Source organism: Balaenoptera acutorostrata, chromosome 10 (assembly GCF_949987535.1).
Source record: "Balaenoptera acutorostrata chromosome 10, mBalAcu1.1, whole genome shotgun sequence".
NCBI classification, from domain to species: Eukaryota; Metazoa; Chordata; class Mammalia; order Artiodactyla; family Balaenopteridae; genus Balaenoptera; species Balaenoptera acutorostrata.
The window spans coordinates 30,131,699-30,151,315 of NC_080073.1; the positions used below are offsets into that span (position 1 = coordinate 30,131,699).

General features: G+C 40.5%; 1 protein-coding gene across 17 annotated transcripts in view; it reads left to right on the forward strand.

Moving 5' to 3' along the window:
- The window catches only part of FHIT (fragile histidine triad diadenosine triphosphatase), a 1,493,627-nt gene that overhangs the window by 1,289,053 nt on the left and 184,957 nt on the right, over window positions 1-19,617 (forward strand). For all 17 annotated transcript variants that reach the window (XM_057555632.1, XM_057555631.1, XM_057555633.1 and 14 more), the window contains one exon: window positions 11,176-11,244. In XM_057555632.1, coding sequence (XP_057411615.1) covers window positions 11,176-11,244 — 69 coding nt within the window. The remainder of the gene's footprint in view (window positions 1-11,175; window positions 11,245-19,617) is intronic.

The window sequence follows — 19,617 nt, forward strand, 5'->3', positions numbered from 1 at the left end:
GTGCTATGCAGTCAGAATGGCTCCACCTAGACCACATTCTTGCACGTGCAGGAACTCCTAAGCAGAGGGAAAAGACAAGAGTGGTGAAGAAGATCTATGTGTATGAGGTTACCTTTTTCTTTTTCTTTTTTTTTTTAAGCAAGCTAACAAATTAAGATTACAGTCATCTCCCCACCCACCCATCTATCCATCCATTCATTTGTCCATCCATCTATTCATCTACGTATCCATCCTTCCAACAATTACACAATGTGTTCTCTAAGCTAAGAATCTGGGAGGAGGGGGAAAGAAATAATCAGGAAGAAAATATGGTAGGGACTAAGCTAGAGTTCCAGACTAATGAAAGAGAGAGAACTGTAATTCTTGATATCTTGTGATAAAAGCAGTCATTGAGATACATACAAAGAATCAGAGGAACCCTGGAGAGTCTGAAGGCCACACAGAAGAGGTGACATCTGAACTGGCTCTTAAAAACTGAGAGGAAGATGGAGAGAAGGAGGGAAAGGAACTCCACATGGAGGGAGTTCCTTTTTAATTTTTTCTACCAAGAATATATAAACACAACAACTACAATGGTAGCTCATAAAAGACAAGGGTGACAGATCCTGAAACATTCTTGTATCTCTTGAAAGTTGTTTTACTGGAAGTAGCACTAAGGCGCTTTCCCTGCAAGGCAGCAAACAGAACCAGTTTCACAAAGAACCTCTGACCTCCTGCCTGTGTGGCTACCCTGGAAGGGTCTGCCTGGGCTTCCACTTGCCTTGTTGCAGGAGCATAACCTAAGGTTGCAGGAATGACCATATTTGAGGATTATCATGGTTTTGCAGATCTTGCTTGAGTTGGTCAGCTTTTTTAAGGGCAATGATTACAAATTCTACTGTCTTCTTGCTGAACAGTTTTAAGAACTTGAAGCTGTTATTGTCACTTTGAACATCAATCATGAGCCAAACGATGATAATATAGAATATTTTACAAGATCTATCTCAAATTTGTGAGACATCTGTTCTCTCACGGGCCTCTCTTGCACAAGTGCTCAGTATCCTGAGGGTGAGTGGTATACGGGCCAGAGGGATGATGGCTCCTGCTGGCCTGTGTTTCACTACACCACAGGTGCCGGTAGGAAGTGTCGTACCTGGGTTTTGGAGTTGAGAAAACCTACTCACTCCGCCTCCCAAGGCCTCCATTTCTTTATCTCTCCATCTTTCAAGTGGAGAGAAAACCAATATTCTAACACATAAAATTATTGTGTGGATTTTATGAAACAAGTAGATAAAGTGCTTAGACCAATGCTGGCATATTCCACATATTCAGTACATTTTATTTATTATTACTATGTTACACAATAGTAGTTTTGAAAATATTTTTGACAACCCGCTTCTGCTATAAACCAGAAGGCTCGGTTCTACAGCGAGCCTTGCTAAATAGATTCCACTCCAGACCATCACCCACCCCAAAGCTCATGTTTTCTTCCAGGCTGGATTCTTCCTCACTTGGTTTGGGGAGGCCTCACCTTCTGCTGCAAAGTTTAGGGTCAGTGTGAAAACACTACCAGCTACTAAGTTCTAAAATAAATGTCTCTGGAAGTACTTCTGCTCAAGGGCCTTGAGGACACCTTGACATGTTTGACTCAGGAATAAAATTCGTTGTCTGTCAAAAGGCACAGGCACAGTGATGGTTTCTGGCCCCCGTGTTAGCAGGTTACTTCTTGTAGCATATTGCAGCTGGTGTGCCTTTCATGAAACAGAGGAAACACAATTTACCAGGTGCCCCAATTGTCCCAGTCAAACTGAGAAACTTTTAAAAAATGTAAAAGGTAAAGAACCAATTCAGTTTCAAGAAAATCTCCGACTTCGCTGAGACCCTGTGGAGTTTCGTGGCTTAACGGTTCTGTTTTTAAGCCGTACATCACTGGTGCTGTTCCAATTGTGAGTTGTAATAATATATCGTGAGAGGGATGGTGCGCCAATGATGTATGAGTGCAGTACATCGTCTGAGCGCCACAGCTTTCATGATGTATGGCTCCAAACCACAATGAGAGTTTAAAGGAGCTTTTAGTGACCAAGCAGCTTTAAATTTCAAAGTTTTAAAAAATTAAGGTCTTTTCAAGTCAAATACAAGCAAGCTGATGGAATCTGATGCTGTATAGAGTGTCACTGAACTCTGAAAGCCTGGGTATGTGTCTTTTCCTTTGGGCTTTAAGCTCACAAGGTGGAAATAATTGGCAGGCTCTTCTTCAATTCCCCCTCCACAAGAAGAGAAGCCCAGAGAACTGAACAAACATGAGCGAGTGTCCGTGCATCTATTTTGCCCATCAGTTTCCCCCGTCTTCCACGCTGCACACGTGAATAGCTCATCTTCACTGCAAAGTACTGGATCACGAGATGCTGTAATAGGTAGTGGGTAAACCCAGGAGAGATATGTTTTCTTTGTTTTGAGGTGTTCTCCCACTAAAATTTAGAACAAGAAGAACAGATAAAAAGTAGATTAACTTCCTCACCCATTGCTCACAAATTCAAAACAGGACATAGGGGAAGAAAACTCACCTTTTCTATCATTTGTCTTGGTAAAGTAAAGGAAGCACTGATTGCAAATGAGAAGAAAAATAAAAGATGAATAGCATATAGGCCACTCACCCTGAGAAGGAAATGGGAGCTATTGTCATAGTTCCATCACCTCTCCTGTTTTAACGATACGTTTGTGAGACGGCGATGTTGCTTATGAGAATGTACCCACTTCGTTTAAAAACCACTCGCTTTTGGGGGCAAGGAAATCACTACCAATTAAGAAAGCACGTGCTGGGAGAACTGCTCCTCCTCCTTTTTTTTTTTTTTTTTTAACCCTACTACAGTAAACAGAGCAAAATGAGAAATCTCCCTGCTGTTTGTGTAGTAGACTCAAATGGGAACATCAAGAGACAATTACATTTCAAGTGGCTTCTTCCATTTTCCTTTAGTGAGTGAATTAAAGGGAAGAATGGTGGTAGAGTTACTGCCATGTGGAGAGAAACATCTGGGCATGAGGCATTAACACAGCCTCCCTTCCCATTATCTTGCCTCTAGTTTTTCACTTCTTTGGCTTCCTCCAGTAGATTGTAACTCTCAAATTACTGTAGATTTTTGGTGTCTACCTCCTACCTCTCCCTGACTTCCAAAGGGCAGAACATCCTCTTTTCATCAAATAGAACCATTTACTGTCTCAAAAAGAAGTCCCAGGCTTCTTTTCTTCTGTACTAGAGGCTTAAGTATATAATCTAGGTAATGTAAGCACGCAGAACAGACCTCCCCAAGATGTGCGCTTTGGCACGTGGATTCTGTTGAGCTAAAGGCAATGGAGACCCTGTGGGCTCAAGAGAAACTACTTCCCCTCCCTTAACTACCTAGAAGAATTTCAATTGGGGATTTTTCCCAGAAAAAGAGTTATTACCAAAGATAAATTTTATCTAAATGTCCCCGTCTATATGGCAGGGCAGACATGTAATTACCAAACTTTGCTCTTCTTCTCATCGTCCTGTGAATGACCCTCCCGTCCTTGGAAGCCCCAGTCCCCTATCCCATTCCTTAGCTCAGGACAGCATATGTACCTCATTTTAGTTTTCTGTCTCTGTACCTCTCATATATATTCGGTTCCCGTATGTACAATATTAAATTTGATTTTCTCCTGTTAATCTGTCTAATGTCAGTTTAATTCTTAGAGCAGCCAGAAGAACCTAGAAGGGTAGAGGAAAGTTTTCTTCCTCCCTGACAGTAACAAAGATATGGAAATAAATGCATCACCCACTACTCTGAGGCTGTCATTTGAACAACAGGAGTGATGCAGTCCTAGCATCTAAAGAGATCGGGGCTATTTCATCTGTTATTTGAAGAATCCCCCAAATTTAGTCCACTTCTTTTCTGTAGAGAAAACACGGACACACCATTTAGTCATTTCTTTCTCATAAGGTAAAAAAAACTTTACTTACACATTTATAGTACTTTCACACCACTCATCTACCCATTTTTAAGTCATTATCAATGATAACATTTGCTACCATTTACGTGAGAACATTATGTGCCACTAACTGTGCATAAGGCTCTATATGCATTATCACATTCTCACCAAAACACTGAGACATAGGAACTGTTACTGTGTCCATTGCAGCAGATGAGGAAACGGAGGCTTACAGAGAGTAAGTAAATTGTCCAAGGTCACCCAAACTGGTCAAAGTGGCAGATCTGGGATTCTAAGCCAGGTTGAGGGGATGTCAAATCCCAATTTAGTTAGGCTATCATCCTTCCCAATTAAATAACTGATATTTGGGTGAGTGTATGCCCTTGTTTATTTGAAACAGTCTGGGTTTAGACGTATACGTATCTTCGTCGACTTACAACAGGGTGACATCCCAATAAACCCATCATAATTTGAAAATATCATTAAGGTGAAAATACATTTAATATACGTAACCTATAGAACATCATAGCTTAGCAGCCTGCCTTAAACGTGCTGGGAACACTTACATTCACCTACAGGTGGGAAAAATCATCTAACACAAAGCCTATTTTATACTAAAGTGTTGAATAGCTCATGGACCTTATTGAATACTATACAGAAGGTGAAAAACAGAATGGTTGTCTAGGTACAGATGGTTGTCAGTGTATTTGTTGTTTACCCTTGTGATCCAGTGCCTGACCGGGAGCTGTGGCAGCTGCCACTGCCCAGCATCACTAGGGAGTATGGACCCGCATATCGCCGCGAGCCTGGGAAAAGATCAAAATTCAAAGTATGGTTTCTACTTATTACATTTGCACCATCGTAAAGTTAGAAAATTTTAAGTAGAACCATCGTAAGTCGGGGCCCATCTATAGTTATAAACAGGCCAGTGTAGTGATGAACAATGCCTCCTTTCACTCCCCAAATTCCCCTTTGGACAATAAATTATATGACCCCTCACTAGTAATATGCTTCATGCTGGGAAATCTGATTTCTGCTGGTTTTAAGTATTCTTATCTGCCTCTAAGGGGGGGAAACAAAGAGGGGAGGGAGGGAGGGAGGAAGGGAGGCAGACTCTCATGAAGTTGTTTTGAAGGGATGGCCTTCTAACTCCGTTCCTCTGCTTATTGGCCATTTACACATCTTCTTTGGAGAAATGCCTATTCATCCCCTGCCCATTTCCTTAGTTGGGTTTTTTGTCTTTTTATTACTGAGTTGTAGTAGTTCTTTATATGTCTTAGATACAAGTCCCTTATCAGATGGATGATTTGCAAAATAATTTTTCTCCCATTCCATGGGTTACCTTTTCACTTTCTTGACTGTATCCTTTGAAGCACAAAGCTTAAATTTTGGCGATGTTCACCTTCTTCCACTTTTAAGGACCCTTGTGATGACATTGGGTGCAGGTGGATAATTCAGGGTCATTCATACTCTCCCTGTTTTAAGGTCAGCTGGTAACAATGCTAATCCTTCTGCAACTGTAATTCTTCGTTGCCATACAACCTAACATATTCACCAGCCCTGGGATTAGGATATGGACATACTGGAGGGTCCACTGTCTGCCTCCCAAAGCAGTGTTTTTGTTTTTCTTCAGAATCAGACTTGCCTTCTGTGATTACTCATTCATCTGAGGGAGAGGGATTCATACTGGGGCAACTGGTGGAGGTTGCTGGAGCCTAGTTATGGAGAAGGGTAGCTCTCTATCTCTAGTCTTCCCTGCCCTTTCCCCACCATGATTTTATCCCTTATAGACAAATTAGAATATATTCTGACAAGGACAGAACACATCACTGTGACTATACTGACCATTCTCAGGTGAGTATGGGGTAAAGTAGATGTGTTCAAAAGGATGGAAGGAGACACACAGATCGTGCAAAAGAGGCGGGACCTATAAAAATGTTGTTAAGGTATTAACACTGACAGAGACCCTACATTTGGAGAAAAAGATAACGGAAAGGGCTTTAAAAGCTAAAATGTACTCAAGCAGATGAGCCAGGAAAGGGTGGATCTACTGCTTGGTGCAAACTACATACAATTAATAAATTAGGGGAAAAAAAAAACTTTTCATTGAACAACTTGGTTAATCTATATTTATATCTGGCATGACTTTGAACTAGGAAGACGGAAGGTGGAAATGGGACTTAGGAGATAACACCCTTGCTTTAAGTGAATTGAGATCTCTGGGCAAAGGCAGGTTCCATCCCCTGAGGGATGCAGGTCCGAAGGAACTTGCAGATGTGATCAAAGACATTACTGAGAAATCATGGAGCTGGCAGAAGCATCAAGAGGCCATGGCGAAGAGGTGTCCTTATATTTGGAATCCGGAGAGGCAGGGTGGCCTCCTGAGAGATGGTGTCACTTGGTGGTGAAGAGCAAATGCTCCAGTGTCTGATGACAGACTCAGGTTCAGATTTCACCTCCTGGTCACTGCCTTCAGGAGCTTGGCCACGTTGTTTAACCTCTTTGGTCTATTTTGTCTCTTGGAAATGGTGATGCATTTATTAACAACCTCTAGGCAGCATTGTGAGGGTTAATTGAAATAATGATGTAAATCAACCCAGGGACTGGTATGTAGTGATCTTTCATTAAATATTAACAACAATTACTACTACTAAGGATAATAATAATAATTATAGAAACTAGTAGACTCAGGAAACTTAAACCCGTATTTCCTCACAAGTGATTTTCTCCCTCCTCTGCAACTACTGCCATGGATTTCTTTGTGAAACTCCTTTTCCTTGGAAAAGTTATCTGTGTTTATTTATCTCCTTTTCTTCATCTTCCACTCTCTCTTAAATCCTCTTCAGAAAAAAAAAAATCCGCTTCAGTTTTTTTTTTATTAATAACAGTTTTATGGAAATATAATTCACATACCATAAAATTCACTCTCTTTAAAGTATACAGTTTCATGTTTTTCTAGTATATACACAGAGTTGTGCAACCATCATGACTATCTAATTTTAGAATAAATTCATCATCCCCAAAAGAAACGTCATGTCCATTAGCAGTCACTCCCCATTCCCCCTGGCAACTGCTAATTTACTTTCTATCTCTATGAATTTGCCTATACTGGGCATTTCATATAAACAGAATGATATATCTGGCCTTTTGTGTCTGGCTTCTTTCACTTAGCATAATTCTTTCACTTAGCAGTACTTCATTCCTCTTTATGGCCAAATCATATTCCATTGTCTGGCTATACCACATTTTGTTTATACATTCACTACTTGATGGGCATATGGGTTGTTTTCCCTGTTTGGCTATTATGTATAATACTGCTATAAATATTCATATACAAGTTTTTGTGTGGACCTGTTTTCAGATCTTTTGGGTACGTGCTTAGGAGTAGAGTCCTGAATCATATGGTAACTCTGTTTAACTTCTTGAGGAAGTGCCGAACTATTTTCCAAAACAGTGGCATCATTTTACATTTTCACCAACAGCCTGTGAATGCTCTAATTCTCCACATTCTCATCCACACTTGTTATTTTCTTTTTTTAATATTGCCATTCTATTGACTGCTAAGTGATATCTCAATGTGGTCTTTATTTTCATTTTACTAATGATTGATGATGTTGAGCATCTTGTCATGTGCTTTTTAGTTAAGTTTTATTCTCCCAGTTTCATGGAAACTAACTCAAGCTTTCAACAGTGCTGACTGTTGATGATACACTCCTTGAAATTCCTTCTTCCATCAATTTGAGAACTTACCCTCTCTTGATTTGCCTCCTTCTGTGCTGTATCCTTAATGTGAGTCCTACTTCTTCTCTTCCCAAACTTCAAATGTTGACGTGTCCCAGTTCTGAATTTTTAGCTCTGCCCACTAGGTTTTTTTGCTGGACACTTATATCCACCTGAAACTAAATTGTATATTTATTTTCTTGCTTATTTTCTGTATCACCCTTTGCATTGTAGCTCTATGGAGGCAGGGACTTTGTCTTGTTCATTACTATACCCCTGGTTTCTAGACTAGAACTTGGTTCTAAATATTTTTGCATGAATAATTATAAATGTTAGAAAAATGTAAACAGATCTTATATGAATAAAGAGTGGCGATCTCCATAATTAAATAAGTTTCTGGATTGCTAATTAAACAAATTTAACCATGTGTCTTTTGAGTGGGTCTTCTCTGACACTATGCTAGTGAGCATTGTGGAATTTTAGTTGACCATGAAAACTTATTTGGTATGCAGTGCATCATAGATTTTTAAAAATACTCTTCCCACTCAAGCAGCTATACTGTAAAATTTAATTAGAGGTTTTGTTAGCACTTAAAAAAGTCAATTGTGATCACCAAAGTTCAATATGAAGAACGAATTATGTCGAATTATCTCAGTATGTGCTGTTCATGGGGGTTTTATCAGAATGCCATTCTATTGGAAGGCCATGGCAATGGTATTCCTTCACAACAGCAAGGTTTTGAGCAGGCTTTATGGTGATTTCCCTTTTCTGAGAAGCTGAGTGGGTTGTCAGGATCTTGTGATCAGTCTGTCACTTAAGAATTTAAGTCAAGCTCTCAGGCTGTGTTAAGAGCTATGCCCTTGGGGAACATCACCTATACAGTGAGCTGTTTACTGTCATCAGTGTCACAGTGAATTTAAAGTGGTTACCAGTGATCAAGGGTGGCAATTCCAGGACGGGGTGGTAACAGAGCCTGTAGAAGTAGCCCTGAACACTAACCCAGGAGAGCAAGGTAAAGAAAAAGAGGTGTGGGATGGGCCTGGACCCAGGAGGTTTCCCTAATGTAAGTTCACAGCCACCTGTACGTCATTAATGGACAAGAATAGACATATTCATAAGGACAAGGCACAGGGGGTGACCAGAGAGCGGGAAGTCAAGGAAGCATTGAGTAATAGGTGTCCCATAATGCAACAGGGCAGGCAAAACAGTGAGTGACCTTGGTGCTTACATTAGCACATTTTCAGGAGGGGAGGCCAGGAACCAGATGGATCCTGTGAACCATGGTTGTGGTTGTCTAAGTACGGCCCTGGACCAGCAACATTGATATCACTGGGAGTTTGTAAGAAATGCGAATTCTAGGGGCCGGGCGATCTGTGTTTCACCAAGCCCCGGGTGCATGCTCAGATTTGAGAACCACTGTCAAAGCAACAGAAATAAGCTTTAGCAACAGAGTAACTTTAGCCATGTCCCATTCAAAGAGCTTCTTAAATATCTTCCCTGCTGGTGTGGGAACCAACCCCTGAATGTGATCTCTATCTGCTGATTAAAAAATAAATAAACAAACATAAATAAAAAGTAAGAGTAATACTGCTGCAGTTGTATGTATTAAGTATTAAATATGTACTAAGCAGCATGCTAGGGACATGGTTAGCAGATTTGATCTTCTTAACAACTCTGTGAGGTCGAAACGGTTGCAACCCCCCTTATAGATGAGGATACTGAGATATAGGCCTTATGAGGCAAGACCAAAGAGCTAGTAAGTGGTAGGTCCAGGATTTGCATTAGGCAGTTTGGCTGCAGAACACTGGTCTGGAATACCTGATTATTGAAAGGTCCAAGGGAGATGGTGGGTGGGTGGGTGGGTGGATGGATGGATGGATGGATATAAGGAAGAAAGGAAGGAAAGGAGGGAGGGAGGAAGGGAAGAAAGAAGGAGGAAAGGAGGAAAAGAGGGAAGAAAGAGGGGGAAAGGGTAGCTGCAGGTTTGGGAAGTAAAGATTGAGTGACGCCTTCTTTTAAGGGTGGGCTATTTCCATGTACTGTGGCAGTTTTGCCGTCTTGCTATTAAGTCAGCTAGCCCACGTTCATCAATCACTTTCAGCCTGGGTTTATCCCGCACTGCTTCCTTCTAAGAATTTGTTTCCATGGGTAGTTTGTGATGTATTTTTCCCTGTTTGTTTTTTCTCCCTGTCTCCCGCTGCTCTCATAGTCTTTGTGACTTAGGCATGCACTCGTTCCAGTTGCTGAGGAATCCATGACTGGCTTCATCATTAACTGGAGAATATTCTGGGAAGAACATGTCACTCTTTGGGGACCATGTGCTCAGGGGCTGATGTGAAGCTCCTCTCTGCTTTATTCACCTTGGACCGCCTTGTTCCCTGCCTCTGCTATAATAGCATATCATTTTCCCCTCCTCATGCAGCAAAGCCACAGGGACACTGAATCTCTCATTCCCCGGAGGCCCTTTGGAGGCTTGGAGACTTGGAGCTTGATCCCTGTAATCAAGAAGGGGTGGGTGTGATCGGAGACTAGGTTTGATTCTTTGTCTGCCTGTCCACATTCAGGCTTTTCCTTTTCACATTCCTCCCCCTGGTTTGTGAACATAGCTCAAGGGCAGGAGTGAGGTTTAACTTTGGCTGAGGTACAATAGAGGCTCTTTGGAAATAAAACTTTTCAGTGGCAGTTTAACCTTGAAGGATATTGAATTAGATATGCTGTGTGCCTTGATTCATGATCTCTGCATAATAGCATTGCTATGTATATTACCTGGGTGCTTTAGTAGACTAGAGAAATGGACTGTTTAAAAGATTAACTTCACAGAATCAGTGTTATGTGCTGACAAAGAATGTGGTGGTAAGAGCCAGATGGGCTGGCTTCCTGTGCTGACTCTACCACTTCCTCTGGGGCTTTGACCTCTCTGAGCGTAGATTTCCTCATCTGTAAAATGGAGATCTAGTAGAACTTGCCTCAGGGGATGATTCAGATCATTAAATGAGATAAAAGGCAAACCCAGAGCTTTCTTATCATAGTAACTCAACACTTAATACGTGAGAACTATTGATGTTACTATTATCTGATTATCATTTGAAGCCCCGGTTCTGTAACTTGCTCCGTACTCCTTTCTACTTTCGCTTCTCTGCTCTGTGCTTATGCAGTTGTCTGTTAGCCAATTCTTATTTCCTGTCAGTTGCAGAGTCCCTATTGTCACCTTTTAAGACATGCTGTCATTTCAAAGCACTGGCTAAATACAACCAAGACTGACAACTATGAATAATTGCACAGAGCCCCGAAAACACTGGCGTTTCACTCACACTCTCATATATGCCACCACATTGTCCTCTTGTTTTGAGCCTCTATTCTCTGCCGATTTCAGATATAGTTAGTGAAGGGGATCATCATCTTCCTCTGAAAAATAATCCAGCAGGAGCCAATGTGGAGTAATTGGACTTCATGAGAGCATCACTATCAAGTCTAGAAATATATGGGGAGATAATCACATTTTATTCTTTCTTCCTTGTACTTTTTCAGCATGTTCACATCCACGTTCTCCCAAGGAAGGCTGGAGACTTTCACAGGAATGACAGCATCTATGATGAGGTAGGTCTGCGCTCTCTGATCTTATCGTTTGATCATCGGGGCTGGCAGTGTGATGAAATCAACCTAATGAACCAGGTACCCTGGATATATGGTCTTAAATGGGATTCTACCCAACATAAGACTTGGGAAGTGGTAGTAGAGGCCAAGGAGCCAAGAATGGCCATTGCAGAAACTGAAGACAAATGAATTATACTGATTCTCTTTTTCAACTGTAATCTGGCAGAAACCAAGTGTCTTTGTGATTTCTGTCCTGTCATTTACCAAGGCACTAAACATTTTCATGGAGGTACAGCCCAGAGGTTCCGTAGGAGATAATCTAGAGTGCCACCAATGGAAATCAAGCAGATTAATATATGATTTTTTCTTTTTTTAGTTGAATACTACATTTAATTTTAAAACCACTTTGGAACTCAGCTTGTCTCTCCTAATAGCATTTATTCAGAGTGGAACTTTGAATTATGGTCAGCAGAGACTAGGTTGGTTTGAATGATGAGTGTAACCCCTGTGTCATAAGCATTTAGCAGTTAACTTACTACTTCCATTCAAGGATATAAATGTGAAACCGCTCTAAAGATGAGCAGCAGAAACCAGGTGATCTGCTCCTAGGACCTCATCTACATGGGAACCTTCAGATGTCTGTGCTCTGCAGAGCGTAGACCCTCTAATGGATATGCTGGTGTAAAATGTCAGAAGATAAGTTCAGTTTAAATATTTCTTTCAGCAAGGAGAGGGCACCTATGTTCCCCACGTGTAAGAGCTGATCTGATGGCAGTGGGGCTCTGGAGTGCTTGGTTGGAAAGGTGAAAACACTGTTTTCTTAGGCTGAACTGTCCCCTTGAAATCTTGTTTATATTCCAAATGTGCTCGTGACAGAAGCTGCAGGGCTACATTTCAGCCCAGTTTGAGACCTGATGTCCAAGGCTGAGGTTGGTGTGTGGCCTTTCTCTCCTCCACACTCTTTTGCTCTCTCGTGTACACTCTCCCAGTGTCCCCAGCCTCACAGGTGAAGCAACACATGTCCCTATCTCCTACCCATTAGGAGAAGCTTCTCAGGAGAAGTAATTGCTAAAAGAGTTTTCTTTTTCCCCATTAATTGCTAAATCGTAAGTACCCACTAAGGGAGATTGTGGTACGAGACTTGAAGATGTTGAACATCGGAGACAGGCAGAATTAGGTTCAAATCCCAGTGCCACCTACTGGGATTGTGTGATGTTGGACAAGTCACTTAAACCCTGTGTTTTAATCCCCTTTTCTTTAAAATGTAGACAATATATAATACACTTCAAAAGGTGGTTGCATGTAATATATGACATACTGTACATGAAAAGCTTATTACAGGGATTGGTACATACTAAGCATTTATTAATAATTAACTGTTTCTGTTCTTATTACCATTATTAGTTTTGTTTTTAAAAAACCAGCAACGGTGAGTAAATGGAAAACCTGGATTTGAAGCCAGGTCATTGGATGCGCCCATCCAGCGCTCTTTTCAAGGGTCAGATTTCCAATTTTCCCTCTGTCTTAAACTGCTCGCTCTGAGATTCATCTTACTCTTTGTGCAAAAATACGTCTCCAGTTTGAGCGCATAATAAGATAATGCCTAGAAAGCAGCCCGAGAAACATGAGGCATTGCACAGGCGTTATTGGTACAAGATGTAATGGACGTCAGACTGAGTGACCTTAATCAGAAATGATGGAGTGATGAGGGGCGGCATTCTTTATACTGATGGGAGTACTCACCCCAGATTATGCATCTCTCCATGAAATACAACAAACACACTGCCTGGGACGGGGGGGCAGTGGGAGCAGGGACAGCAGGAGACTGAGCTCCGTAAAATGTAATTGTATTCCTGCTGCTGCAGAAATAGAAAATGATGCCTGGAGAAGCTCTAGATTATAAATTGGCTAGGAATGTTGTATTCTCCCTGGGCACTGTTTTAAGAGGGATGGTGACAAATCGGAGAAGGTTCACAGAAAGGTGATTAGGATGACAGAGCCTGGAAACAGTTACCTTGGGGAGTCATTGAAGGTGAGGATGTGTTGTCTGAAGAAGGGAAGGCTGTGACAGGGTCACTCTTTCTAAGTATCTGAAGGGCTGGCAGGTAGAAAAGGTATTAAAGCTGTTCTATGCGGCTCCAGAGAGCAGATCTGGAACTGTTAGGCATCAAGGAGTCAGGTATCAGTTCCACATAACAACAGGTCAAATTGATAGAAACTTTTGAATACCTAGAGTGCCTTGTGAGGGAGGGGGCTTCCCATCCCCGGACCTATGCAAGCACAGAATGAATGACCATGGTTCTTCGGGAGGACTTCTCCATCCAGTTCTTGGATGGGCCACATGGCTCTGTGATTCCTGTCTTTACATATCTGACCGTTTGACGGTTACCTCCATTTTTAGGTTACGAAAGTTCTGTAACAAATAGTGTAGGGTTCTTTTTGTTGTTGTTGTTAGTGTTACAGCATTTGGGTTACTGCCTAATAAAATATATTCTTTCCTGTTCAGTTCATGGAAATATAAGATATAACTCTTCCTTGACTTATATGAGATCACTCTAATGAGTTTTCTCATTCCCAGCCTCCTTCCTGCTTTTCCTCCAGCTCGGCGTTGCCTATTGATGTTCCATGGGCTTTGTTTGCCTCCTCATATGTGTTTTATTTTGCTTGTGAAGAATTTTTTAATGGCATGCTTTATTTTGCCTGCAACATCTTTTTTTTAATGAGTCTGGATGCTATTAGGCATGTCACTCATTCTCGAGGTCACTACCGCTCCCTGTCTCTTACCCGGCTTGCCTCACTTGTTTATGATACCAGCCGGGCCTTTGAAGGCATTTGAGTTTGAGATCCTTGCCTATTTCATGGGTTACTCCTCTTCCCTCTACCACTCAGATATCACTAGTCCCCAGTATCCTCTGTCCAGTCTGTATGCCACTCATCTGTAACATCCATTTCACCTCCTTGCTTCCTCACTTACAACGCTGTGGCCCTGGGTGAGTTCTTTCACCTCAGTAGTGGGTCTGCCCACCTCCCCAGCTCCCCTCAGCCTCATTCTTTCTCACCACTTGCTTTTGTCAAATTCTCATTCCCACCTCAGGGACTTTGCACGTGTTGTTTTCTTTGACTGTAACTTCTTCCATCTTCTCTTCCCCTTCATGTGGCTTCAGATCTTCTTCCAAATCTCAGTCCAAATATTACCTCCTCAAAGAGTCCTTTTTACTGATCCCCCCCCCCCGCCACCTCATCTAAGACAGCTAATCCCCTATCCCCTCCAGGATAAGGCTATCGTATTTCCATGTTTATTTCCTTCATAACATTTACCACACTTGAAATAACTTCTTAGTGTATTATTCAGTGCCTGCATCCCCAACTACACTGTAAAGCCATGAGAACAGGGACCTAATCTGGTATAGAACAGGTAAATAAATAGTTGTTAAGTGAATGAATACCTGAAAGAACAGGGTGTTGAAATAGAGGAACTTGAAATTCCCTATTAGTCCTTACAAAATTTAAAAGGAGAGAACATCTTGCTTTTCAGAAGGTCAATTTATTAACTCATAGCTACACTGGGTGAGATTGTGACATGGTGATATCAGCCATCTGGGGTTAATTTAATGGAGCATTGATGGAATGAAGTCTGTTGGTCAGAAATCAGTGTGCAGATGGCTGCAAATTGTGGCACGTCAGAAGGGCTTGGTGAAGTAATTATAAACATTGTCTGACTGCTAAGCAAGTCTGGTAGGCATATGTCAAAGCAGATAAGAAACGTGCCTCCCCTGAAACCCAAACTTGCGTGTCTGTAACAAATACAGATGTGGGATTTGCTGAAAACAGGCACAAGAGTTTCCCTTCCTTTCTTTCCAACTTTATCACTTCTGAGTTCGTCTTCATCTGCTCTTCCTCCAGCTCTCTGTCCTGAATGTGTCTTTATGCATTTTGTTGGATGATTTATCTTCCTCATTTCAGAGGATTAGTCTCTCTTCTCTCCCTCAAAACCGAGTTCAAACTCCATCCTTTCCAAGGCAGAATCTCTTGTAAAGCCCTTTCTTTATGGTTCTCCATGCAGATCTTATTTATATGGTGCTCCTAAACCCTTTCTATATCTATGTTATTTAAATTTCCATGAATTACAGGAGGCCTTGTCTGAACTCAGTGGACCCTTCATTATCTTGACAAGTTGATGAAGATTATGGTAATAACATAAATGGGTTCTTAGATAAGAGAGCGTGTACAGCTAATGCGGGGGATGGAAACACCCCTTGCCTAATGTCGTGGTATATCATCTCATTAACTCAGTAAGGCTTACCCTAGCTGTGTCCCAAATAAGCAACTCTCATAACTGTATTGGACAATTCATTAAATGTTTATGGGTGACATTGAATGGTTGTGATTGTGCACTGTATATAAAACCCATTACGGACGAAGGAAGTGACTATTATTAAGGCCAGTGGGACTAGCAATCAGCAGTTGGAAAAACTCAACCAATGAATTTCTTAGAGCAACTGTGGGTTCAAGCATATCATGGGAAACAATTGCTTGGCTAAATACAATGCCTGAACAAAATCAATTCGCTAAAATGCAGGTCATTTGGCCCTGAGGGCTGGAGAAAACTATTATATTGCTGATATTTATTGTTGAACTTGGATCTCTTTCACACACCATTTGACAATGGGCTCAAAGTCCATGGGTCCCCAGTTGACTCTCCAAAAGGGAAGGAATGTTTCACTGAGACAGTTAATTAGCTTTTTTTCCTCTGGGTTCAATGATGTCCTCATACTGAGGGATGAGTTTTACAGTGTTTGAGAATTTCGGATTGTAAACTTTGTTACCTCTTGTTAAGAACAAAGTTAAAGACGCCTTTGGTTCTTCTTCAACTCGTGAGAACTTTTAACTCAAAGAAGCTGGATGTGATATAACCAACAAATAAATATATAGTGTGATAATTTAATGATCTGTGACCTCAAATTCTCTCTGAGTGGATCTCCGAGTGCTCTTTTGATACTTATTTTAATGATAAAAGAACTTGGTAGACATCTGATTTACCCTTACTTACGTCAGATTATTACTCAGTTAAATGTCTATGTCCTTTGGAAAAGGGAAACATAAAATTAGCAGAGTAGCATTTATCTGGTTAAAAGATATTCCCACCCATTTTTCCTAGTAGAGATAAGAATTCAGGGAGGATGTAATTCAGATTAGTCACATTTGATGGAATCTACACAGTGGAATGTTGAGGAACATGGAAAGCTATTATGGTGGTGATGGCGGGCTGGGGGCCTGCAGAGAATATCATGAAGTCAGTGGACACTTAAGAGGAAATAAAGAATGAAAGAAGGCAGAAGAGTAGCTGATGATGAGAGGACAGGTATCTACAGACTGGGCCTCAAGGCAAAAGATGCCACCTCTATGGTTTTTCCTGGAATCACCTTCCAGAGAACTGCCACCCTGGGTGTTTTCCCACAGCTGCTCTTCTCTCTCATCTGAAAATGCTCAACTACATATTAGTGGGAAATAAGCAAGAAAAAATTAACTACATATCAGTCTATCCATGGTACCAAGTAAAACCACTCCATCAAACTGTTCTATGTGGTCCTCCCTCGTTATTTTCTAAATAAGGCATTGTTGTGTGTCCTCATCAGTGAATTGTCTCACCAAACAGACATATTCCAGCAGAAATCTATAAGATGCTTGCTAGTTAAGGTGGACAATACCTGCTCCAAGAAATCCTTGTTGCTGGGGTATCTTTCTGTCTTTTTGCCTGTTTCTCACAGTTCTGTTCTCAGACACTATTAATTGTGTCAAACCTCAGTTAATATCAAGACTTGAAGACTGTGCCATTTGTGTATTTTTTAAAGTCTTAGTTAGGTTTATAATCACGGTTCTTGGCATAGCTATCAATGAAGAGTCACTTACGAAGAGCATCCAAAATGTTTTGATAACTGTTTAGCCTATGACCCACTAAAGCAAACTATCAAGATTTTGTCTAACAAATGTTTCCAAATCAATTTTACTTAGAGAATTGAGAGTGTGGGGAATAGGGATAGAAAAAAAGTTACAGAGGAATATGTTATGAGCAGAAATGGATCAATACAGCAAGAATAAAAAAGATATGGATTAAGCATTGACACATTTATATCAATAAATTATAATAGCCTCAAAGAGAAAAGCCCCCAAACATTTGACTTGATCTCTCTTTTAAAGAAGAAAAACAAAATAAGCAAGAATTAGGGGGGAAGTGAAGATAAAAATTAATACAGTTTTAAAGCCCCAAAGCATTTGAAAATGCTTTTGCTTTTCGATTATCATCTGTCATTCATTAGACAAAGAAAGATAAACTTATTTCAAATAACCTTTATAAATAAATCCTGTTACCCCTTAGCTTGGAGCAGGGCTCGTTCTTTGAAACTATCATGTGTCGTATTCCAGCAGAGATGAACAATAGGCCTCTAAGTTGCCTGCTTCAGAGAACGCACATAGAGCCCTGGAAACAGAACCTGGCATTTGGAGTCCCAGCTTGGGTGCCCACAATGTGGGTGTTCTTTTGTCACCATCAGGTTACATCTAGCTATGATCAATGTCCCCAGTCTGTACTTTGCATGTTGTGTTCTAAAGCAGCACTGCCCAATAGAAATAGAATGTGAGTTACATACGTAATTAAAAATGTTTTATTAGCCACGTTAAAACGAGTGAAAAGAAATAGGTGAAATTAACTTTAATGATATAATTTTTAACCTAGTATAACCCAAATATTCTCATTTCAACACGTAACTAATATAAGCCATTATTAGTGAGATATTTATATCCTCTTTTTGTATAAGTTCTTGAAATCCAATGTGTATTTTACTTTTCCAGCAAATCTCAACTCAGACTAGCTACATGTGGTTAGTGTCTACCAAATTGGGTGGTGCAGTTCCAGAATTTATTCAATCCGATTAGCTTCATTAGTTTTCATAAAGTGTAATTTGATGTAAAACCTCTCAATTTTTTCACCCTTGCCCTCTAAATCCAAAGGACAATAATTTATTTTCCTGGCCCTGAAAATCATAACATAGGAATTATGTCATTAAACAATTAGGTCAGGTTCCATCATCCCTGTTCAAGACTTTGTTGAAGTTTTAAAGATGAAATGACCTCGAAGATGACCAGATAGATCCCTCTACACAGAGTTTACTTTTTTTTTTTTTTTTTTTAATCTTTTTTGCTACTAATTTCACCAGGGATGCTCCTAAAATAATCCATGAATTTTGGAGGACAGATAAGCCACCATGTTAATCACTGTTTCTGAAGATTATAACTTTTCTATGGGTGGCTCAATCACGCATTACTCAGGTGGCTGAACTTTCTTGTTCCACTTTTGAAAAGATACACATTAAATGTCCTTTTGACTCAGTATCGTATAGGGGTTGAGTTTGGGGCTCTGACTCCAGACTTGGTGTTCGTTCTCAGCTCTGTGTTTTTGTACAAGTTGCCGAACTTTTTCTGTATCTCAATTCCTCATCTGTAAGATGGGGATTGTGATGGGGCCGCTGTGATAATTAAGTGTTATTACGTGTAAAGCCCTAAAACAATTCCTGGTGGACAGTTAATGCTCAGTAAATACTAGCTTTTATAATTTGTGTAATTATTAACGTTATCATCATCATCATCCTGAGGGTGTGTCAGAAGCATTCTAAGGAGTTGGTGGGAGTGGGTGAGGAGTCCGACTAGCCAGAGACCACCTTCTCTGGAGACTCAGGAGATTTTCCAAATCCAAAGAACACGTTAAGGGGAGATCATGCGGGTTCAGTGTCATCGCTTGTGACTGTTACCATGCATGCCTGTGAGTGAGAAGCCCTCACAGACATAGCAGCTCAATAATTTGTGAGCACATTAAACTTTTAAGCTACCCCAAGTATGCAACCCACATTATCCAGACATTCAAACACAATGAGGAAGTCTCTTCCAGGAAGAAGAAATTCTGACTTAGGATCTTATTCTAAGTCTTTCAAATTGCTTTAGCTTCATGGCAAGCAGTTCTTTTTAGAGATTTTTATGACCTCCTGATTTAGAGGAGCAAGTTGAAAGATGCCTGATTTTCTTTCTAATAAAAAAGAAATCTAGAAAAGGCTCCTATACCTGTATAGCTCTCAATTCTATGCATTGGGTCAATACAGTAATTTATTACAAGTTCTTTAATGTTGAATTTGCTATTGAAATCTCAATGTCTTTCATGTTTTCCATATTTAAATGGGGAGAAAAAAATCTAATAGCATTAGGCTAACAGTAACAGACAACAGATTAACAATAATAAATAATTCTAGTTCTTAATCTTTGTTCCTAGGGAGAGGACTAATGAAAAATAGAATAAAATCATTACTGTTATTTAATGAGAGTCCACAA